Raw genomic sequence first — 22,461 nt, 5'->3', positions numbered from 1 at the left:
GGCGGGGCCGGCGGCCCGACGGCGGAAGCGGAAGCGCGCCTTCCGCGCTCGGGAGGAAGGAAAAGCTTACGGAAGCTCCCCAGAGCCTACCGTAGCAGAGAAGTATCTTGCCGAGGGTCTCTGGGTGCCGAGGGGCTGGGACGCGAGACGGTGTGCCCCCGCCAGCTCGTCGGAAGTGTCTGCAAGAGCTAGGAGGTGGGGAGCGGCAGAGAGGGCCCCCGGCTTTGCGGTCCCCGGGTCCGTCTCCAGTCCACCGTCCCTCCACCAGCGGAGGCGCGAACTTGTGGGGAGGCCCTCCCACCCCTGTCTCGGGCAGGGTCTTCTGTGGAGCCTCGCGAAGAAGTGCCCCTAAAGCGCCGTGGCGCCGACTGAACAAGCACTGGGGCGGTTTTTTTGTTTTTTGTTGTGTTTTTTTTTTTTTTTTTAAGCGGCTCTGGACGGAAGTGTGGCTTCAGCAGCAGAGCGCAGCGCTGACCTGCGTGGGAGGAGCCAGAGTGGCGCCCACCGCCCCAGCGCGATAGCTCGCGCTGCCTGCAGTCCCAACACTCCCGAGGTTGAGGCAGGAGGGTTGCTCCGAGCTCGAGGCCGATCTGGGCTGCAGAGTTAGACCCAGTTTCAAACCAACAAAAAAAAAACAAAACAAGCAAGAGTTGGGCCCACCCGGAACCTAGCGCCGGAAGCGTGTCCGTGTAGAAACACTGATCGGAGGGACAGGAAGTGTTCCTGGGCGGAAGTTTCCGGGGGAAGGTTTAGCTCCCCGGACACTTCCTGGTTCCTAGTAACAATAGGAAGTGTCCGCGGAACTGTGGTAGACTCTTGGCGTATACCAGCTGTGCCCTGTTACCTCTTTCTCCTCCTTTCTCCCCCCTCTTTCCCTCATCTACCACTCCCGGGAACCCTGGCTGAGTGTACGTGGGTATGAGCTCGAGAACACTTGCACCAGCAACCACTTAGGGCTCGCGGCTGCAGTTAGGGTGAGGGTCCCAGTGCGCAGGCGCGCTCCCGTTCACGACCTCCAACGGACGCGCCGGCGGCGGGAACCAGAAGGCACTCCTGGTGCGAGGTAGGGATCTAGAGAAGAAATTGGCAGAAAAGACGAGTGACTCTAGAGAACCGTGATGTTGTTTGCCTATGGACAAGGGACTCGAGTGCAGGAGTTTGAGTAGTGAGAATTCCGGGAACAGGCTCAGCTGGTGAGATTAGAAATAGTTGTGTTAGGGTCCCGGGAGACTGTAGTCTGCTTCGGAGAAAGGCAAGATGATGTGGCAGAAATGAGTAGCTGCTACTGGGGAAGCGAGGGTTTGGGGATTAAGATTGCCTCTTACAGTGACTTGGGCTGTGTACTGAGACCCTGTCTTAACATCTCCCCGAAAGAATTAACAACAGTGCTTGGCACATGGTACTGCCCAGCACGAGTTGCCATCCTCATCATGATTTAGAGAGGACGTAGAAGAGAAATGAAAAGTGATGGTGTCAGCAAGGTAAGGCAGGCAGGGGATAAAATGAAATTCCAACCTGAAATGGGATGGAATTAAATGTATTTAAAGGAAGTAAGTGAAACAAAGGCCTACCAATTAGGAGAACAATGTGCTGCTAAAAAGGCAGAGGGTTCATCCCTGAAATGACCTTTAACTTCCACACAGGTTAGGTGGTAGCTGAAGACAGCAGCTGTGTTGTCCGTACTTTCAGACCACTGCCAGGTTAGCTGAAGGGTAAAGAAAGAAGGATTGGACGTCTCTTATTGTTAAGACCTGGCCAACTTTGTGGCTCTCACTATAATCTCCACTCTCAAGAGATTGAGGTAGGAAAGTCCATGAGTTTGAGGCTAGTTTGGGCAACATAGGGAGTTCCAGAGCCGCTTAAGCTACAGAGTGAGCTGAGACCTTATTTCAAAAACAATAACAAAGCCGGAAGTACTTTTGGCTTGTTAAAATCTCATAGGTTTTTGTTAGTTCCAGAATAATAGAGAGCAGAGCCCTAAAAACAGTAAGATCGATTTTATATATATACTGTTTAAAAAGTTAGGTCTGTCTAAAGTCTAGACTCCTAGGTTTTAGTTTCCTTATGTCTCTCTGGCTCTACAGATGACTTAAGTGTAGGGAAACTTTTCTTGACAATTGTGCATAGTGAAGCTTTCTGATGGTGCCTCGGGACCTAATATCAGGTCCCTGGCATGGATGGTCGGGGAACCTCTCAGTGACTTCTTATGAACATGGTACTCATATAGCCAGGAAGCAAAACTGACAGTCCTTTCTTTTGACTGCTGCCCCTTCTTTCTAGGCTGTGGCCCCTCTGCAGAGGAAGATGCCGCCGCCACCTGTCTGTTCCTTCTGAGCCTCCAAGTCTCTCTGCCACACCGCCCCATGGAGGACACGCCCCTTTCATTTGGTTGCTCTGACTGTCAGAGACAGTTTCCTAACCTCCCCGAGCTGTCGCGGCATCGAGAACTACTTCACTCATCTGCTAACCAGGACGGTGAGGAAGCTGATGGTGTCTCTCACCCCTGCCCCAGTCAGCAGTGTGAGCGTGGCTACCGTCACCCAGGGAGCTTGGCCAACCCCCAGCAGAACCACGGGATTGGTCTTTTCCCCTGTACTACCTGTGACAAGGATTTTGCTAATCTCTTGGCCCTCCAGAGCCACATGAGGACTCATGCTCCTGAAGGCCACCAAAGGCATGGGCCCCCACACACCAAGGAAACCTCTCCACATCAGAGCGAGCAAGTGTGCACTGACTCTTGGGGTCAAAGGCTTGGTTCTGGGGAAGGCTGGGAAAATCAGACAAAGCATGTACAAAAGACACATGGTTATGAATCTGGAGCTGATCCCAGGGCAGCTGCAGGTACTTGGGAAGATCCACCTAGAAAACGAAGAGAGAGCTTAGAAATCCAGCCAGATCCTAATGGAAGCGCAGAAGACTGGGTACCCACCACCAGTTCTGATGGAGCGCCACCATTCCCTACTCCAGCGAGCAACCTCCTTAGCAATTTGGAGCAGTATTTGGCTGAATCGGTAGTGAACTTCACGGAGCCCCAGGAGTCCACTGAGCCGCTTCCTACTGAGGAGGAGCGAAAATACAAGTGCAATCAATGTGGAAAGACCTATAAGCATGCCGGGAGCCTTACCAACCACCGGCAGAGCCACACTGTTGGCATCTACCCTTGTGCCATCTGTTTTAAGGAGTTCTCTAACCTCATGGCTCTGAAGAACCACTCACGACTCCACGCCCAGTACCGGCCTTACCACTGTCCCCACTGTCCCCGTGCCTTCCGGCTCCCTCGGGACCTGCTGGAACATCAGCAATCCCATGAGGGGCTAAAGCAGGAACAGCCATGTGGCGAGAAAGAAATGCCTACCACAAACGGACACGCAGAGGAAAGGGGCTGCGATCAGCCACCTAAAACAGAGATGCTCAATGGTTCTGGGGAGCTCGGCACTTCTGGGCAGCTAGAGGATGGTGGCCCAGAGGAGTATCGACCTTTCTGCTGTGGGGACTGTGGCCGTACTTACCGTCATGCAGGTAGTCTCATCAACCATCGAAAGAGCCACCAAACAGGTATTTACCCCTGTTCCATTTGTTCCAAGCAGCTCTTTAATGCAGCCGCTCTAAAAAACCATGTGCGTGCTCATCATAGACCCCGGCCAGGAGCAGGGGAAGATGGTCAGTCATCGGTATCCTCAGGAAGGACGTTGGCTGAGGCTACCCCAAAAGAGGAAGAGGTCCCCACTGCCAACCTGGACCATCGTCCCTATAAGTGTAGTGAGTGTGGCCGGGCCTACCGCCACAGGGGAAGCCTGGTGAACCATCGCCACAGCCATCAGACAGGGGAGTACCAGTGCTCGCTCTGTCCTCGAAAATACCCCAACCTTATGGCTCTGCGCAACCATGTGCGGGTACATTGCAAGGCCACACGCCGAAGTACAGACCCTGGGACTGAAGATTCGCCTAGCCCTGTCAAGAAGGAGCAGCCTGACCCAGCTGGAGCAGAAGCAGCATTTCACACAGATCAGGAGCACACGTGCCAGCGAGAAGAGGCCACCAGTGCCCTCTCAACAGCAAACAGGACGAGGCCACACAGGTGTAGCGTTTGTGGGATGTTCTTTGAAGATCTCAAGAGTCTCGAACGTCATAACATGACCCACAGGGCAGGGGAAGGGGACAAGAGCAGGACAGGCAGCACAGCATCTCCGCCAAGAGCATTTGCATGCCGAGACTGTGGGAAGAGCTATCGCCACTCCGGCAGCCTTATCAACCACAGGCAGACCCACCAAACAGGAGACTTCAGCTGTGGGGCCTGTGCCAAGCATTTCCATACCATGGCTGCTATGAAGAGCCATTTACGACGTCACAGTCGGCAGTGGAGCAGGAGGCATCAGAAACGAGATAGTAATGCTGGGGAAGAAGCTGCCAAACTCCCACCTGTGGGTACCTGGACCCTGAAGTTGGAAAACCATGAGGACCTGGATTGTTCCCAAGACCCTTTGGGAGAAAGTCCTTGTGGTACTGAAGACGACCTGGAAAGGGCTGGAGACTGTTTGCAGGCTGGATCTAAAGGCAACAGATGTGAGCTTAAAAAGGATGAAGCCTGTTTCCTGGGTGATAAAGAGGGTACAGGCACTGAGGAAGGACTAGAAAAGAAAGAGGCCTGTTTCCGCAACTTGAACATCCCAGGTGACGAGGAAAGCAGTGAAACTGGCTTTTGTGATAGCCTCCCTGGGTTGGACAGTGACCGGAAGCCTGGCATCTGCCAGTCGGACTCCTCCCGTCCTGCTGACGCTGATGCTGACACTGACACTGCCACTGCCTGGAAGGCTGGAGTCACTCACACATGTTCTGATTGCGGGGATTCTTTTCCCAGTGCTGCCGGCCCATTGAGCCATAGGTCCTGCCACCCTCCGGGCATCTATCAATGCTCTCTGTGTCCAAAAGAGTTTGATTCTTTGCCTGCCCTTCGTAGTCACTTCCAGAATCACAGGCCAGGGGAGGTAGCCTCAGCACAGCCTTTTCTCTGCTGCCTGTGTGGTATGATCTTTCCTGGGAGGACTGGGTACAGGCATCATCTGCGCCAGGCTCATGGCTCTTCTAGCATAACTGAGGGCTCAGAAGAAGAAGAGGAAGGCACCTCGGAAGCAGCCTCTACCCGCAGTCCCCCCCTGCAGCTCTCAGAAGCAGAGCTGCTGAATCAGCTGCAGCGTGAGGTGGAAGCTCTTGATGGAGCAGGTTATGGGCACATTTGTGGTTGCTGTGGCCAGACCTATGATGACCTTGGGAGCCTGGAGCGTCACCACCAAAGTCAAAGTTCCAGCAATAGGACAGAGAATATTCCTGGCCACTTAGAAGGATCAGGAGATGCAATAGAAATGGTTGCAGATGATGTCTTTGAGGGCACAGTGACCTCTGTCTCAGAAGAAGGTGGGGACACAAAGTCTGAAGAGGGAGTAGGTGGCACAGTAGCAGACAGTCTTTGCATGCAGAGTGGTGAAAACTCTCTGGAGTCCCACCCCCGCCCTTTCCAGTGTAATCAGTGTGGGAAGACCTATCGCCACGGAGGAAGCCTGGTGAACCACCGCAAAATCCATCAGACAGGTGACTTCATCTGCCCTGTCTGTTCCCGCTGCTACCCCAACCTCGCTGCCTACCGGAATCATCTGCGGAACCACCCTCGATGCAAAGGCTCAGAGCCCCAGTTGGGGCCCATCTCGGAGGCAGGAGGCCACAGTGAATCCCAGAACGTGGCAGAGGCAGAGCGGGAGCAGGCCTTCGTGGGGCAGCTCCAGGAAGAATTCAAGGTGGAATCCTCGGAGGATCTGGCAAGGGAGAAGGAGGAAGTGTGGGAGGAGAGCACTGTGAAGGAGGAGGAAGCGGAGCAGAGGCTGGAGACAGGCTGTCAGACTGACGTCAGTTCTGAGCGCCCCTTTAGCTGTGAAGTGTGTGGCCGCACCTACAAGCATGCCGGCAGCCTCATCAATCACCGGCAGAGCCACCAGACTGGCCACTTCGGCTGCCAGGCCTGCTCCAAAGGCTTTTCGAATCTCATGTCACTTAAGAACCACCGGCGCATCCACGCAGACCCTCGGCATTTTTGCTGCAGTGAATGTGGGAAAGCCTTTCGCCTGCGGAAGCAGCTGGCCAACCACCAGCGGGTCCATACTGAGCCACGTAGGGGTAAGGAGACCCAGAAATTGCTTCGTGAGGATTGGCCTTTCAGGTGTGGGCAGTGTGGCCAGACCTACCGCCATGCTGGCAGCCTCCTGAACCACCAATGCAACCATGAGACAGGCGGTTACAGCTGCCCCTTCTGTTTTAAGACCTTTTCCAGTCGCACGGCCCTGAAAGACCATCAGAGGCTGCATTCTGACAGCCAGCGGCGGAAAGCAGGATGGCCCCAAAGGGCAGCAGCTGTACGTTGTACCCTTTGTGGCCGTGGCTTTCCTGGGCAGGGATCTTTAGAGCGGCATCTGCGGGAGCATGAGGAGACCAAACTAGAGCTGGCCAGTGGCCAGGGAGGCCAGCATGGTACCGAAGGCAGTGAGGGGAACCTTGATAGTGACTGGGAACTGCAGGGCAGCTCAGATGGCATTCAGTCAGTTCTGCCACTGGAGCGTGGAACCAAGAGGCCGAGGGAACACAGTCAGAGTCCCAGTGGGCCTGCAGGTCCAGAAGTCACAGAATCTTTATCTTGGGAGGTGGGAAAGGTAGATGGGTGTCAAGGAGACAGGGGACAGACGAGTCACAATGGTGCCTGGGCTCTTCAGGATCAGTTAACCAAGCCAGAAGGCAAGTTGGAAGTTGCTGTCTCCAGGAATCCTCGTCACCCCTGTGAGAGCCAATCCAATGGTCCTGCTGTAAGTTATATGGATAGCTGGGATGGTGGAGACAGCAGCTCTCAGCTCCAACCAGAGAGCCACCCCTATTGCAGCCAGTGTGGCAAGACTTACTGCCAACCTGGCGGCCTCTTGAACCCCAGCAGTAATAGAAAAGACGGTCACAGTTGTTTGCCGTGTTCCAAAAAGTTCTTGAATCCTGTGAGCACTAAGATCCACAACCACACTGCTGCCCAGCCCTTTGGTTGCAGTAACTGCAGCGAAGTGTGTGAGGCCCACAGTGAACTGGCCACACACATGCAAACTCACCACGTAATCGAGCACAGTCAGGTGCCAGGTCAGACAGAGGAGGCCAGAGATCCACAAGCAGGGATGGTAGAGGTGGATTTCCCTGGCCCAGGGGAAGCTCAGGAGGCCCCATCAGAACCTCTGAGAGACCCAGAAGAGAATGGGAAGCCAGCTAATGGAGGACAAGGAATAAATTTCACAGCAGCTGAAGACAAGGAACGTCCATTTTGCTGTGCCCAGTGTGGACGTTCCTACCGCCATGCTGGCAGCCTGCTGAATCACCAGAAGGCCCACACCACTGGCCTCTACCCTTGTTCCCTGTGTCCCAAACTCCTGCCCAACCTGCTGTCTCTCAAGAACCACAGCAGGACCCACACGGACCCCAAGCGCTATAGCTGCAGCATCTGTGGCAAGGCTTTCCGGACCGCTGCCCGGCTTCAGGGCCACGAACGGGTCCATGCACCCCAGGAGGGCCCATTCACCTGTTCTCACTGTCCTCGCCACTTCCGCCACCGAATCAGCTTTCTGCGGCACCAGCAGCAGCACCAGGAGGAGTGGACAGTGTCTAGCTCAGGTATGTGGGATGAGTGCGTTGGGCAGAGGATTGAGAGGACCCAGAAAGAAAGGATTGTGAGCGCACAGTGGAGAGAGAAATCGTGACCCAGAGGAGGTGAGGGGAGCAAGCAGAAAAGAGTGAGATGGACTCAAGTGGCAAGGGCCTAGAGACAGACTGACAGCCTAGTTTGAAATGGTTGGCTGCCTTTGAGCCACTGAGGTATGAACCCTGCCTAAGTCAGGATGGACATCATGGGAGGTTGGGCAGTGGTGTGGACTCTTCTTTTATGGCCAAAGAGGAATGGCCTTTTTCTTTCCGTGGTCAGAGGTATCTGTTAGAAATCACCAACTGAGCTTTCTGCTGGTGCCGCAGAAAGCTGATTCGGTGGCGGAAGTGGCGAGGACAGTGAGAACAGGTGAATGGGCCCTCCTGGGGTGCATGGACCCGTTCGTGGCCCTGAAGCCGGGCAGCGGTCCGGAAAGCCTTGCCACAGATGCTGCAGCTATAGCGCTTGGGGTCCGTGTGGGTCCTGCTGTGGTTCTTGAGAGACAGCAGGTTGGGCAGGAGTTTGGGACACAGGGAACAAGGGTAGAGGCCAGTGGTGTGGGCCTTCTGGTGATTCAGCAGGGCACCAGCACTTCCAAGAAACCTGATTTAGCCAGTAATGATTTCCAGAAGAAAAAGATGGAACCATGGGCTTTGTTTAGGTTCTGGTCTTTCCTAGAGTGGGCAAGAAGCCGTGGAATGAGAGAGGTGGACGGTGGAGGAGTGCCAATTCCTGGGTTGTCATACAGGTAGATAGGTAATAGCCTGCAGGTTTAAGGAAAGGTGAGTCTGCCTGCTCAGTTGGTGACTTCTAACTGGCTGCTCTGTGGCTTTACTGCTGACTTGGCCAGTTTGCCAGGTCTCTGGCCAACTCTGTTCTTCTGTCCCCCTTCCCTGATAGTTTCTCTGCCTTTTCTTCTTGGAAGTGAGGCCCCTGGTCCTTCCTGGGAGTGCTGTACCACATCTTTGTGTTTGTTCTTTTAGTTAACTTTTTCCTTCTCCTCTTGCCACAGATCTTATAGGAGCCAACCAAACTACCCTCTCTCTGCCAGCACCTTCCCCCAACACACCCCTTTAACTGAAGGGCTGACTCACAGATAATTGTTTCTTTGAAGCCAGGCCCGGTTGAGCAGCAGCAGTCATTAGTCCCTATCTCTCATGCTCTATCAGAGTGAATCTCAGGGTAAACTGGTCTCCACCCAGCCAGGCCTTGGACGGGTAAGGCCGTGGAGTCATGGGCAGTCTATGTACTCAGCCAGTTCATATTCCACGTATAAAGAGGAAAATGCGTTCTGTCTATAGCCACCAAGGATGGATGTCCCTGAAATGGTATGCCCTTTACCAGAGCTTGTCTGAGAAGGACCATCGTGGTGATGGTTCCTGAGAACTGAAGATATAGTTCTCAGGACAAAGGCTTCTTGTGACGTCAAGTGAGTGATGCCTGTTAGCCAAGGCCACAAAACTAATGAGGATTTGTGGACTTGACCTGTTTGGTGAGGGGTAATATGCCGGGCATGTGCCTGGGGCCTCTTACATGGTAGGCAGCCACTTGAACGTGAACTGTTTATGCCTGCCTCTTGCACTTCTCTGTGCTCTCAGGGCTGGAGAGGTGTAGGCCCCCTCAGTGACCTTTCCTTCTCTCCCTAGGAGTTTCAGTGGCATCAGCAGCAAGCAGAGGGGACTCAAGTACAGCCTCGCTCCTGAACCCCTCACCCCAGTGGCCTGCAGACCTCAACTTCTCCCTCTGAACTTCGTCTCCAGAGAACAGCTCACTGAAGTTGGAGTACGAGCAGGGCAAGGAGAGGCTTGGATCTCCACATTTCTCTCAGGAGTTGCTTGGGCATCCCCATCTCCTCTGCCCACAAAGACAACCCTGATCTGGTTTCTTTCTCGAGAAGGGCATGAGGTAGTCTTCAAGTCTGCCCATGAAGGATCTCCTCCCAAGCCTGTGTCACCATGTTCTTCAGGGCCAGGCTCTGCCAAAATGCTGGGATGGCCAGATTCTAAGCCAGGGAGAGGCAGATTGAGAGTACCACAGGTGGGAAAGTTGCCTGTGGGAGGGGAGCCTTTTACTATAGTTTGTAACTTATTTTCTAAAATCTATTTTGTAACAATTTATTTAAGTTTTAAAAAAGGAAAATTGCTCCCCAAACCCCACCCTCCAAAAAACAACTTTTTTTTTTTCACAACAGCTATTGGTGTGGTTGTGTCTGAAGGATTGGATAGAGAACACTGGAGACATCTCTGTTGAAAAGCAGAGCTTGGGGGTGGGGCCTTGGCCACACATGGAAAGCATCTCTGGGCAGGCTCATTCCTAGCCAGACGGCTGTCAGGCCTGCCTCCAGGCTGGCTGGGAACCACAAGACAGGCAGGGGAAGGGCAGGCGTGTAAAACTGGGTGTTGACGTGGGAGTTGCCTGGCTTTCCTGGCGTCCTGTGAGCAAACTAAAGAGTCACCATCAACAACTGGCTGCTTGGCCTGTCAGGGAGAAGAAGGAAATTAATTTGGCCCCATCCCTGTAGTTTTATTACTTCCCTTGAAGAAGCATGATCCATATTGGTCCCTGTGGTGTATGGGAGACCCGAAGACCCAAGAACCTGAGACTCCCTGCTGCCCAAAGTCCACGTGGGTCTGTCTGTGGCTGTGCTCTGGCCCACACAGCTGGAGGCGTCAGAACAGTGTTTCCGCTGGGTGAGAGCCAGAGCTAAAGAAGAGTGAAGTGACAAACATACTTGAGTTGACCAGGCAGCTTCCAGGCTCGGCCTCGGGCTCTGGCTTCTCGGCGAAGTAGACCTGCCAGTCTAGATTGTTGACCCAGTCCTCGTAGGCAGAGAGTGCTGCAAAAACTGCAGGCTTTGCAGAGCCTTGGCATGTGTCTCCAAAGCTGTGCAGTCCAGCCAGGAACCATGTGCCCCTGACCTCATGTACAAGTGGTGCCCCAGGTAGGTCCTGTTAGGAAGCAGGTTACACTTGGTAACTTCCTGCAGCAGGTGGAAAGGGCTTGGGGGCTAAAGCCTGGGCTGTTTGGGGGCCAGCTGGCAGAAAGTCTGTTCATGAACTGCAGGGTGAGAGAGTGTCGGGGTCTGCTGGGTAAGGTTGGGGACTGGAACTCACCTCACAGTGAGGCGCCTCACCCACAACAGTGGCGCATACCATCCCTGGCAGGATGTGAACACCTGTGCTCCCAGGGCCTGCATGCTGTTTGTTACAGGCCATTGGTCCCAGGACCGTCACAGGCACTGTCTGGGGGTAGCTGATGTCTAGAAAGCAAAGGAAGACTAGGTGCCTCAGTTGCCCCCAGTGGACAACTGCCAGGGTCCCCCACTCCTGTGTACCTGCTCCTTGGGTCAGCCCAAGAACCCAGCCATGTTCACCATCAGGCAGATGGTGGTCAGCATAGGGCAAGCAAAGGGGCCTCAGGCCAGGGCCCAGTGTCACAGGCTGAGCCAGCAGCAAGAGGGCCACATCATAACCACCCTCTGGGTGGGTATAGGCCCCGTGCAGAATGAGTTGCTTCAGGCCCCGTTCCTCTGGTCCAGCCCCCAGTCCTACACTCCATTCCTCTAGGGTTTGGCGCCTGTGGAGAGGCAGGGTTGACAGCACTGAGTGACAAGGCACTGGGGCAAGGGGCACAAAAGAGAGGGCAGGAGGCTCACCCAATAAAGCAGTGAGCAGCAGCCAGCACCACCACCTCTGATACCAGGGCTCCACCACAAGCCAGCTTCCCGTGGTGCTTCAGCCTGGCATCCCAGGGCCACCGAGAGTGGGCTCCTGCCCGGGGGCCTCCACTCCTCAAGGAGCCACATGCTGAAACAGGTGGATTACATCACCCAATTAAGTGGTCACTTCCTGCTAGGGCCTGTGCTGAATGCTTCCATAAGTTAGCAGATCTCCCCCATTCCCTTCTCTAGGTTGACTTTCAGCCTCATTACCAAAGCTAACCAAACTAACATGGAGATTAACCTGGCTCTGTGACCCACACCAGGTAGCCCATTTGGGATTCAGAGGCACATGTGCATGCTTTTAATCCTGATGTCTGACGGTATTCCGTGCCAGCCTTACCTGGAAGGGCGCTGCCCAACTCCCCCACCCACCTGCACTTCTCCAAGCCTGTACCAGCCCTAAAATTCCTAGCTTACTAGTGTTCTGAATATCAGAACCTCGCTTCCTTCCCAGGTATAACCTAGCTTCCATCCCACATATGACTTTGCATGCAATTTGCATTGCCCTGCCTCAACCTCCCACTGTTTCTGCCCCAGAAACTTGCAGCTTTCCCCCTGAACGAGTCAGATTTCAGAGACATTCATATATCTGAATTTGTAAAACTTTCTGGCCCCAGTGGGGCTGTTTGTATCCCAGGAGCTAGAAGGGGCCTTAACAAGCCTAGTTCTCGATGGGCCATGTCTAACTGAAGGTTGCTTCCTTGTTGCTTCTACCCACTGCCCAGGAAGCCTTTATGTGTCCTGGATGTCCCTGTAATACCCATGCTCATACCTACCTACACAGCTGTTCTCATCACTAGTCTCCACAATTCCTGGAGCCTGCACCAAGAAAGCTGCCCCGTGGATGTGGGCCTGCAGCCACGGACTGTGAGCAGCCATGTCAGTCAGCAGCACAGGAGTGTCCTCTTGGGCACATCTTGATGTGAAGCTAATGATCCCAACCTGGACCCAGTGTCCATCAGGCTCTTGGCACATCACAGGGCCCCCAGAATCTCCCTGGAGGCAGCAAAGGAGTCCAAAACAGACCCCTGAGCCCCAACACTGGCCAGAGGCCCACTGGCTGTACCCCATCCTCCTCCTCTGGGGGTTTGGCCCTCAGCCCAAGACTAGGCCCTCCCTTTTCCCCTGTACTCATCAGACCTGGCAGGGTCCCTGCACCCCAGGCTGTGCACCCCCACACAGCATCCCAGTTCTTGCTGGATTGGCCAGCAGCCGCTGGTGCAACCGATTGTAGAGACAGTTACAAGTGGGGCGGCTGATGAGCTGAAGACGCAGATTCCGTAGGGTCCTGGAAACTGGCAAGCAAGATTAGGTTGAGTCTAGCTCTGGGGCACTCGAGGACGTGGGTGCCAGCACAGGTAGGAACCGCCTGGGCAAGCAAAGTGCCTCTCTAGGCTTCTGTCTAGGGCAGTACTTACCATCACTGGTGTTCTGGTCCCAGCCAGTCGCCCAACAAGAAGCTCCAAAGGGGAACTGGTGAGTGGGTTGGGGCAAGCAGAGGGTTGTCTGAGCTGCGGGATGGATGAGCTGGAGCAGGGCCAGGTCTGATCCCTGGGTATAGTGGTTATAGGCCTTGGGCAACTGCAGAGCGGCAACTCCGACCTCCTCAGCCCCCAGGCTCAGCCCCTCCTGCTTGAGAGAACCCAGGACCACGGACCAGGTGCTCAGGTCTGTTGTGGCCACCCTGAAAGGAGAAGAGCAAGGCCCAGGCAGCTGAGTGCCAACGGAGACATGACAACTTGGAGAATAGCACGGGCAGGGGGAAGATGAGCAGATAAGGCACATGGCTTTCAGCACGGTTCCCTCCTCTCAGTTTCCATTTACTCCTCTGCAAAGCATGTACCATGAAAGATTGCTAAGGTTAAGCTAGTATCCTGTGCCTGCTACTTGGCACATCCTCTCTAAATGATACTTTGTTATTCTAGGGGCAAAAAAAAAAAAAAACCTATCTTGTGAGGTACAGGGACAAACCCACCCTCCAATCGAGAGACTGGACCAAAGCATGACTCACTTTTCAAAGCAGTGAGCGGCTGTGAGGACCCAGGTGTCTGCCACCAAGGAGCCACTGCAGACGTGTACCCCCTGTCGCCTCACGCTGGCCTGCCAGGGCCATTCGCCAGGGGACGTGTTGCCTTCATGGGGCTCCGGAGGACCGGGACCACGCTGCCCACATGCTGTAGAGAAGGGGGAGTCATGCCAGCTGCAGACACTGTCCTGACCTTAGGACCACAGGGTTCCACCTCCCCTCAGCTCATACACGAGTACAGCCTGGGGTCTCATGGCCCCCTCACTTACCACGCTGAGCTGCTTGAAGACCTAGGAAGAAAAAGACACAAGATGTGGGGGGTGCCTTAATGCCTGGCCCAGGTCTAGTGGAAGGGATGAGTTGAAGGACAGGCCCTGGGTCCTTATCTATGACTGGCTACCTCACCAGCCCCTCCCAGAATGAAAATATTTATGAGGCTGAAAAGCAGCTTTTATTGGAGCCTATTCAGAGTACACGGCCATTAATTCTCTCAGCCGTGCTCAGCACTCCTGGGCCGAAGGAGCAAGACTCGAGGTTTACCTTGGGAGCGGGCCAACCCTCCTCCAGGCTTCTGAACCCCTAACTCCTGCCCTCACCACTGAGTCAGGGAGGTGGCCTGTGTATGTGAAGAACATTAGCTTAATTGTCCCTTCGGCTGTAGAAGCCTAAAAGGTTAGATTAGAGGTTTGTGTCATGTCCAAAATTGGGGAGGCCTCAAGTGAGCCTCACTCCACCCCTGTCCTAATGGATCAGTCAGTCTGCCTTTCCAGGGGGTCCCTGTCCTGCCTGCATCCCATCACAGTCTCACATGGATAGGTCTACCGAATAGCTGAGGCAGAGTTGGCCTGGACAGCCCCAAGCCAGAACATGCCTGGGGTCATTCTGGAAGTAGAGGATCAGACGGGACAAGACAGACACACGGGTGAGATTACCACAAGCCCACACAAGGGTCTCTGATTCTTCCCTTTCTAACCTGGCACCAGAATGTGCTCTCAAGCACACTACATAGCTTTTCTGTAATTCAGTTTCCTCGCCAAGATGGGAACAACGTCAGTGCTTACCTCAAAAGAACCACTGTAAAGAAACGTATTGACACAGGTTCTCCCGAAGTGCTGTAACCTGGCCCAGGAAAACTACGGCCATTTTGATGGCAGGCTGCGTGCTACCTCCCCTTCCCATCAGAACACCCACCCACACCCACACCCTCCAAGGCTACTGGGGCAGAGAGAGGCTTATGAGTCCCCACAATGCCACTCCCCCTCCCTTACACATGAGTGACTTACCCTCTATCAGGACCACAGCTCCCACAATAAGCAGCTCTGGTCCCCAGCTCTGCCTCATGCTGCCAGGCCACTTGTGCTCTGGTTCTCAGAGAGGCCACCTGGGTCTCCCTGGCTCCACCCCTGCCCCGCCCTCAATCAGCTAAGAGGTGTTACTTTTCCTGGGCTGGAAGAAAGCCAACAGCTCTTAGCTTGGGGGCTGTGGTTGTGACTCTTAATCCTCTCTGGGCTTCAGTTACCAGCCAGACTCCCCCAGTTCAAATCCCAGTTCCCCCATTTACTGTACCAGTGACTTTGAACAATGACGTTGTTTGTGCTTTGCCTGAAAAACTCAAGTGCTTGTGGGGTGTGGGGGCAGAACTAGGGGGATAGATCAACAGTTAACAGCACGGCCTGGTTTGATTCCCAGCACCCATAGGGTAGTTCACACTATGGTCTGTAACTCCAGTTCCAGGAGATCTGACACCCTCTTCTGCCCTCCCAAGGCACCAGGCACATATGGTACATAGACACACATGAAGGCAAAACACTCATGCTGATAGAATAATAGTAAAAAATTTAAATTGGTCTCATCAGGTGGACTGGAAGGAATACAGATTTTTATTATTGTTTTTACTTTTTAAAAATAATTCTATTTTATGTGCTTTCACGCTGAGCCTGTATGTATGTCTGTGTGAGGGTGTCAGATCTTTCCAGCCGGTTGTGAGCTGCCATGTGAATACTGGGAACTGAACCCCAGGACCTCTGGAAGAGCGGTCAGTGCTCTTAACCAATGAGCCATCTTTCCAGCCCTTATTATTGTTTTTTCAATTACTTTATTCCAGAGAGAGGGGAGCCTGTGAGGTTTTTTCCCTGCGCTACGTGGGTCCCAGGGTTTGAATGCACATGGCCAGGTACCTTTACCTGGGGAGCCATCTCATCGGGACCATAAACAAATTTAGGGTGCTGGTGCAGACACTTGCCACCAAGCCTAACAACCTGGGTTTGATTCCCTGGACCAACATGATAAAGGATTATTGCAAGCTGAGCTCTGCACACACATCATGGTATTCAACATGCACACAAACTAATTTAAAAAAAATGCTTAGGGCCTGGAGAGATGGCTCACTGGTTTCTTCACTGGCTGCTCTTTCCAGAGGACCTGGGTTCAATTTCCAGATCCACACAGAAGCTAACAACCACCTGTAACTCCAGTTCCAGGGGATCCAACACTCCCTTTTGCCTTCTGCAGGCACCAGGCACGTATGTGGCGCACAGACATACATGCAGGCAAATGCTCCTACACATAAAATAATCTAAATTCCTAAAAGCCCAACATAGTGGTACACACCTGTAATCCTAGTACCTGGAGGCTGAGGCAGAATTTCGAGTTTAAGGTTTGATTGAGCTACCTAACCAGTTCGAGGCCAGCCTGGGCTGTACAAGCAAAGGCCCTGTCTCAAAAACAAATCAACCAGTCACAGCATTTAGACAAGTCTGATATCTAGACCAGTTACTTCCTGCATGAAAAACCTCTCCTGTGGAGTGGCGGCAGACTCCTCAGATTGCACTTTTCAGCTTCTCTGTCTTCCTCAGGCCAAGCCAGGTAAGTTTTATACACTTCAGTTTGCTTCTGAGGTAACATGTGCAGGGCCGTGCGTTTACACGGGTGGCTCTCATCCCAACCTCTCTCTGGGCCTGCTACCCTGTCGGCAAGGCCTTGCTCTCCTTTTTTGCAAATGCTGGGATGGAGGTTAGAACACTGAGGGTACGTGCTTTTGCACCTTCCAACTCCTAACTTAGGCTAGCTCCACCATTCAGGACCCCTGACCACGGTATCCGAGGCCAGCGTGGGCAGAGTTGCGAGCAGACAAGAGTCAACAGCCCAGGTGGATGCCCGTTATGAGATAGGGGCTGGAGTATAGCTCAGGGGTAGAACACCTGCCTTGCATGTGCAAAGCCCTGCGATGTGAGTTGTGGGATGTGTGTTGATCCGAGATCTCCCTCCCCCGGCACTAAACATGCAGTCTCAGGGCACCTTACCTTCTCTGTACCTATGCTTCCTCACCGAGAGAGAAACAATATAACTACCTCATACAATTACTCTGAGGATTAAATTAACACGTGTTCTTGGTACACGTTAGGAAAAAACAGAAACAGAATCTTCACCTGGCCCCGCATGGGTGATAAGACTGGCTGGGAATGGTAGGTGGGGTTTTTGCAGGAGTTCAAGTTGGACTACAGGAAGATGTTCCAAGTAGGCCTGCCCTCCAGGTGTGTGGCAGGCCCTCCTACGACAGGAGGTCTGATCCGTAGGCAGGAGGCACAAGCTTGTTTCCTGGTCGTGGGGGCTGATGCGCCAGGTTTTGCTGACTACACATGCTGGAGATGATGCAGCCGTCGCGGGCTGGCCCTCCATGCTCTGACTCATCCCAATTCCAGAGAAGGCAATAAGGGAAAGACCAACACCCCGAAGGGTCTCTGGCAGACATACGCTTCAGACTTGACCGACATAAGAAAATTTATTGTTCAAAAATCCTTCTCTTTAGCAAAAGCAGAAAGCAGTTCTTGGGAATAGAACTTAGAGGTACATTTGGTCATTGTCCTGTGTGTGGTTATAGGGGGAGGATTTGAATGAAGAGGGGGGGGCTTTCTACACTCTTGGGCAAGGCAAACAAAGCAGACTAGGTCAGCCTGGCCTGAGATGGCACCTCAGTGCCTTTTGGCCTTGTGTTCTGGCACCTCCTGAAAGCTAAGCCACATCAGGCCCACATTGATGGCATAGGTGGTAATGCAAACGATGCAGAAATCATGGAGCACAAAGAACAAGATCCAGGCCAGATAGACAGAACCAACGACAGACACCAGGGAACTCAGTACCAGGAGGACAGAGGCCCAGCGTCCCCTCCAGCAACCTGTAAAAAAAGAGAGGATCAGTAATGGTACATCTAGAATTCTGTCATGCCTCCACGGTGACAGACAGCAGGTACATCCGGTAAAAAGTACTGTTAAGACAGGATCTGATGGATTTTATCTGCTCAATAATCCTTGGGACCCAAACAGTAAATTCTCCTGCTAAACTCTACACGGAATGAAACACAGGTAACACAAGTCACATTTGGAGTCCTCTTCTCAAAAAAGAATTTTTAAGATAGATGTGTTAACATATGTCTATAACCCTAGCATTTGAGAAGTTCTCAAGACTCTGGAGTTCAAGGTCAACCTTGAATGCATAGAAACATGTCTCAAAAAAAAAAAAAAAAAAAAAAGCAGCTAGGCATGGTGTCATATAGTCCCAGAGGGCAAAAGCGGAGGATCCCTGCAAGTTCTAGGCCAGCCTGGTCTACATAATGAGTTCCATGACAACCAGGGTCACTTAGAGAGACCCTGCCTCAAATAAACAAAACAAAAAAAACACCCGGTGGTAGTGATACAACTGTCTTTAATTCCAGCACTGGAGTTCAAGGCCAGCCTGGTCTAGAGTGTGTTCTGGGACATTAGGGCTGTGCAGAAAAACTCATTCTCAACAAAACCAAAAACCAAGTCAGGTGTGGAGGCACACGCCTTTAATCTGAGCACTCGGGAGGCAGAGGCAGGTGGATCTCCGAGTTTGAGGCCAGCCTTGTCTACATAATGAGTTCCAGGGCGGCACAGTGCAAAAAGAGAAAGAAAGAATAAAACCCAAAAACAAAACACAACAACAAAATGAAACAAGAAAAAGAAAAAGGACTTCTGAGTTTGTAGGAAATCTTTTGAGGGCCCCTTGGCCTCTGGCTTCTTGAACCAATTCAAATACTTGGGCTAAGAGTTCTCCTGTCTTGTCTCCTTGGAAGGAGGCTGCTCAGAGACCAGTCACTGTCAACTGTCTAGGTCACCAAGACATGGGGTGGGCTGATCCGGAAGGGGGAAGCCAGGTCGTGAAGGGGCACGGCACTCACCTAGCAGCAACTGTGTGGCATAGAACAGGCAACCAAATAAGCTGTTGGACTGGTTGAGGACGCTGTCACTGCCTAGCACACGCTCCACCAGCCCAAAGCCCTGGCCCCACCTGGCGGGAGTGAAAGAACCCAGGTAAGTGCGGTCAATGGCTCTTGAGCTTTAGCCTAGAAACGTGATGAGCAAGACTCCATTCCACCCACCAAGAAGCCAAAGATTCTTCACGGCGACCTTCTGCCATGTCACTGTTTCTACCCTGACCTGGCATCACGGACCGTCAGAGAATTTTCAGGAGCTGGGGAGACGGCTCAGCAAATAAAAGTGTCTGCTGACAAGCCCGTCAACCGGCTAGACTCCCTGCGACCCACCAAGTGGGAGAATCGGCTCCCGAAAGTTCTCCGACTTGCACAAGCATGTAAGTTGCACGCACACGCCACCTCACAAAGAAATAAATAAATGTAAAAAAAAAAAAAACAAAAAAAACCACCAACAACATTTTTTTAAGCTTGATCGCGCTGACCACAATTGGGTAATCTGGAGCACATTCTATTTGCTTTGGACCCACGAAGCTACAGTTACCTCACCACCCACTAACATCCGGTCTTCCAACACAACACTGGCCAGTGCTCCATCGCCTCCTCCCGCTCTGTGCCATGCCCAATCATCCTCAGCCTCTCTCTACGTACTCCACTGCCCTGCTGCCTCCAGTTTGCCAATCACTGTTATTCCCTGGCATCCTCAGGGAGCGTTCAAACACCACAATCTCTGAGTGGTCCAGCCTCTGTGCACGTCCGATTACCCACCAAAACTCCTCGGGCAGACCGCTCTGGAAGTGTCCGTTCTGCGGACACTGCGATCCTAGACTCCAAAATCATCCGGCAACCTGGCCGTCAGGTACACCTTGGCCTCCAAGGGCCCCAAGCTTTCCATTTCTGCACGCACCGAGAGGAGAAGACCCGCGAACAGCTGATGGCCGTGCCCACGTCACAGAGCGCGCGGTAATCCCGGTCGCGGGCGCGCGCCGCCTTCACGTGCAGCGCGTACAGCGACAGCGCAAAGCCAACGAGGCAGAGTGCCAGCCGCAAGCGTCCCGGGCTCCTCCAGGCGGTGCCCATGTCGACAGTACAGCCCGGGTACAGAGTGAGGAGCCCGCCACGGGGCGGGGTGGGGCCTGCCGGGACCACGCCCCTTCGGCCGGAAGGCTGGCGTGCCTTGGCTGGCCTTCTCCGATCCGATTGGCTGTTCTTAGGCACGACGGCTAGGCATGCTGGGCTGGTTAACTGGATTAAGGGATGTAGGTAGTCAGTGCTTCGGCAGCTGCCAGGCATGATGGGAATCGTAGTCCGAGAGGTTGCAAGACATCAAGGTTCAAATGGAATCTCTCAGGCTGTAAAACTACTACTGATGGGACGGTGCCAAGTTTAGCGCGTTTTTTGTTTTTGTTTTTTTTTAAATGCCAAATCGTGTTCTATGCATTCGGCAAGTCTAGAACCTACAGGTTAACGGACTAATGGAACCCAGCGAAAGCCGGGATGCGATTAAGGATGCCACACGGCCACAATCTGTGCTTCCAGGTCGCCGCCAGGCATCCCTCGCGCCCCACCAGCGCCCCTTGTGGGCAGAGCGCACCCTCCCTCTCACCATAAATTCCGTTATCTTGGCCACATCGTTTGCCATTTCCCAGACCTCGGTATTGTATGTGGCGCCCTCCTGGCAAACCCTGAGCCAGGATCAGCCCAACGATCCCTCTTATGTTATCTCCCCTTTACAAATATCCCATCTATTGAGGACCCATCCGTTCACTTCGCCACCCTTCGCATTTGCATGGCGTTCCTTCACCGGCTCCTTCTCCCTACTGTCCTTAATCTTATCACTTCCCAGCCAGGTTTTGGGAAGATTTTACATTCCTGGTCTTTCTTACGTCTTTCTTGCTACGCCCATAATAAACTAGCTTCCCCTTGAGCATTCCCTACTTACAAGAATGACCAGGACGTTAAGTCCAATGGTTATTTTTAGAGTCATATGGTTTGACCTCCAAGTGGTATTGCTTGCTGCTTTCAAGGAACTCTTTCTTCCCTAAGGCTACCCTACCTCCACAGCTGCTCCTTCTCAGAGAGAGTGGTGGGCACAGCCTTCGTTTCCAAACATGCCTCGAACTTGTCATTACTTTGGGCTGTATGGCAAATGGGAATTAATGTTACATATCATTAAAGTGGGTAACGTGGCATTTGATTTTTTTGTGTGTGCCATAGGATTTTTATTATTGCTTTCAGGATTAGCACACAGAGTAAAGGGTTTTATCATGACTTCTCTGTACAAGTGTTCTTCATTCTGTTCACACACGCCCCTTGCTGCTTTCCTTCCTTCTCAAGCCTACCAGCCAGCTACTTTATTCCCTCAATGAGCCTCCTTTCTGCTTTCCTATCACATGCATTGTTTCCCTCTGTTTCTCATCTCTCCCTTCTTTAAGATCTCTCTCTCTCTCTCTCTCTACTCTTCTCTCTCCTCTCACTCTCTGAATTGGGGTACATATCTCTCTAAGATGTAGCTCTGGCTGTCCTAGAACTCTCTACATAGATCAGCCTGGCCTCAGACTCATAGAGATCTCCCTGCCTTCGATTCCAGGGTGCTGCGATTAAAGGTGTGTGTCACTGTGCCAGCTAAGATCTTTTCTTTTCTTTCTTTCTTTCTTTCCATCCCATTTCCAGTTATGACCTACAAAGAATAAAGCAAAAATAAATAATACATACATACACACATATAGAATCAGCTAAGCATAATGGATGTCTTACTTAGGGTTTCTACTGCTGTGAAGAGACACCCTGACCACTGCAATTCTTATAAAGGAAAACATTTCATTAGGGCTGGCTTACAGTTTCAGAGGTTTAGTCCATTAGGCAGACATGGTACTGGAGAAGGAACAGAGAGTTCTACGTCCAGATTATCAGGGAGCAGGAAGAGAACTGGCTTGATCACCTGAGACCTCAAGGCCCATCCCCAGGTGATACTCCTACTCCTCCCACAAGGCCACACCTCCTAATGTGCCACTCCCTATGAGCATATAAAGGCCATTTTTATTCAAACCAGCACAGTGGTAAACTTAGAAGGTGCAGACAGAAAAATCAAGAATTCAAAGTTATCTTCAGCACAGGCTACGTGAGACTCTGCCTCTAAAACTAACTAAATAAGCCAGAGACATACTCTGAATTACTATGTGGGTCCAATAAAAAATAAAAGATCACAGGAAAGAGTTACAGAAGAGACAGAGGCTGTCCTGAGCTAATAATGAATGTTATTGGCTTTGAAAAGCAGGGAAGGGTAGCTGGAGAGATGGCTTGGTGGTTGAGAGCATCCAAAGTTCAATTCCCAGCAAGCACATGGTGGCTCAAAACCATTTATAATGACATCTGGTGCCCTCTGCTGGCATGCAGGCACACATGCAGGCAGAAGACTGTATAAATAATAAATAAATCTTCGGGGGTGGGGACAGCTGTGTTGGTGTAGGAATGGGAGGTTGGAGGTTTGGGTGGCTCACAACTATCTATATTGAGGTCTGATGCTCTCTTCTGTCATGCAGGTATACATGCAAACAGAGTATTCATATACATAAGCAAATAAATATTTAAAAAAGAAAAAGAAAAGCAGGGAATGGCCAAGAAGCAGAAAGAAACGTCTTCCCTAGTGTTTCTAGAAAGAACTTTCCATGCAGTCCTGGCTGATATAAAACTCCTCACAATACTCCTTCCTCAGCTTCCTGAATGCTGGGTCACAGACATGTGTCGTCACATCTGGCCAGAATTAATTA

At 52.4% G+C, this 22,461-nt stretch overlaps 3 protein-coding genes across 6 annotated transcripts in view; 1 reads left to right on the top strand and 2 right to left on the bottom strand.

The window, feature by feature from the left end:
* The first annotated feature begins 48 nt into the window (after positions 1-48).
* Positions 49-9,904, top strand: Znf646 (zinc finger protein 646). 3 transcript variants are annotated; one of them, XM_055627571.1, is made up of 3 exons: positions 49-195; positions 2,281-7,686; positions 9,361-9,904. In XM_055627571.1, exons 2-3 carry the CDS (start codon positions 2,364-2,366, stop codon positions 9,459-9,461), a joined length of 5,424 nt encoding a protein of 1,807 aa, XP_055483546.1. In that variant the 5' UTR covers positions 49-195; positions 2,281-2,363; the 3' UTR covers positions 9,462-9,904. The 3 variants fall into 3 exon arrangements, with proteins under 3 accessions (XP_055483546.1, XP_055483545.1, XP_055483544.1); XM_055627570.1 differs by having other exon boundaries at positions 49-1,063; XM_055627569.1 differs by having other exon boundaries at positions 49-7,686.
* Prss53 (serine protease 53) overlaps positions 9,896-22,461 on the bottom strand; it is a 19,412-nt gene continuing 6,846 nt past the window's right edge. Inside the window, exons 1-11 of one of the 2 annotated variants that reach the window (XM_055627573.1) lie at positions 14,745-14,802; positions 13,731-13,751; positions 13,447-13,609; positions 12,854-13,119; positions 12,576-12,730; positions 12,212-12,431; positions 11,370-11,520; positions 11,049-11,290; positions 10,828-10,973; positions 10,446-10,662; positions 9,896-10,191 (exon numbers count right to left, since the gene is read on the bottom strand). In XM_055627573.1, coding sequence (XP_055483548.1) covers positions 10,172-10,191; positions 10,446-10,662; positions 10,828-10,973; positions 11,049-11,290; positions 11,370-11,520; positions 12,212-12,431; positions 12,576-12,730; positions 12,854-13,119; positions 13,447-13,609; positions 13,731-13,751; positions 14,745-14,802 — 1,659 coding nt within the window. In that variant the 3' untranslated portion in view covers positions 9,896-10,171. Of the gene's footprint in view, positions 10,192-10,445; positions 10,663-10,827; positions 11,291-11,369; positions 11,521-12,211; positions 12,432-12,575; positions 12,731-12,853; positions 13,120-13,446; positions 13,610-13,730; positions 13,752-14,744; positions 14,803-22,461 lie in introns of those variants that run through there. The other variant, XM_055627572.1, reaches the window with a different exon arrangement.
* Vkorc1 (vitamin K epoxide reductase complex subunit 1) lies at positions 17,224-19,827 on the bottom strand. Its single transcript, XM_055627575.1, has 3 exons — positions 19,599-19,827; positions 18,659-18,768; positions 17,224-17,635 (listed from the first exon to the last, which is right to left on the bottom strand). Exons 1-3 carry the CDS (start codon positions 19,769-19,771, stop codon positions 17,433-17,435), a joined length of 486 nt encoding a protein of 161 aa, XP_055483550.1. The 5' UTR covers positions 19,772-19,827; the 3' UTR covers positions 17,224-17,432.

Source organism: Psammomys obesus, unplaced genomic scaffold (genome assembly GCF_907164565.1).
Source record: "Psammomys obesus unplaced genomic scaffold, mPsaObe1.curated_primary_1811, whole genome shotgun sequence".
NCBI classification, from domain to species: domain Eukaryota; kingdom Metazoa; phylum Chordata; class Mammalia; order Rodentia; family Muridae; genus Psammomys; species Psammomys obesus.
This window is presented reverse-complemented; position numbering and strand designations above follow the sequence as displayed.

Excerpts from the sequence above, each read along its gene's own strand:
- Znf646 (XM_055627571.1), top strand. The coding sequence starts at position 2,364 with ATGGAGGACACGCCCCTTTCATTTGGTTGCTCTGACTGTCAGAGACAG. Across the intron at positions 7,687-9,360 it reads GTGGACAGTGTCTAGCTCAG|GAGTTTCAGTGGCATCAGCA; the intron begins GTATGTGGGATG and ends TTCTCTCCCTAG.
- Vkorc1 (XM_055627575.1), bottom strand. The coding sequence starts at position 19,771 with ATGGGCACCGCCTGGAGGAGCCCGGGACGCTTGCGGCTGGCACTCTGC. Across the intron at positions 18,769-19,598 it reads TCGCGGGTCTTCTCCTCTCG|GTGGGGCCAGGGCTTTGGGC; the intron begins GTGCGTGCAGAA and ends CACTCCCGCCAG. Across the intron at positions 17,636-18,658 it reads TGCCACACAGTTGCTGCTAG|GTTGCTGGAGGGGACGCTGG; the intron begins GTGAGTGCCGTG and ends CTTTTTTTACAG.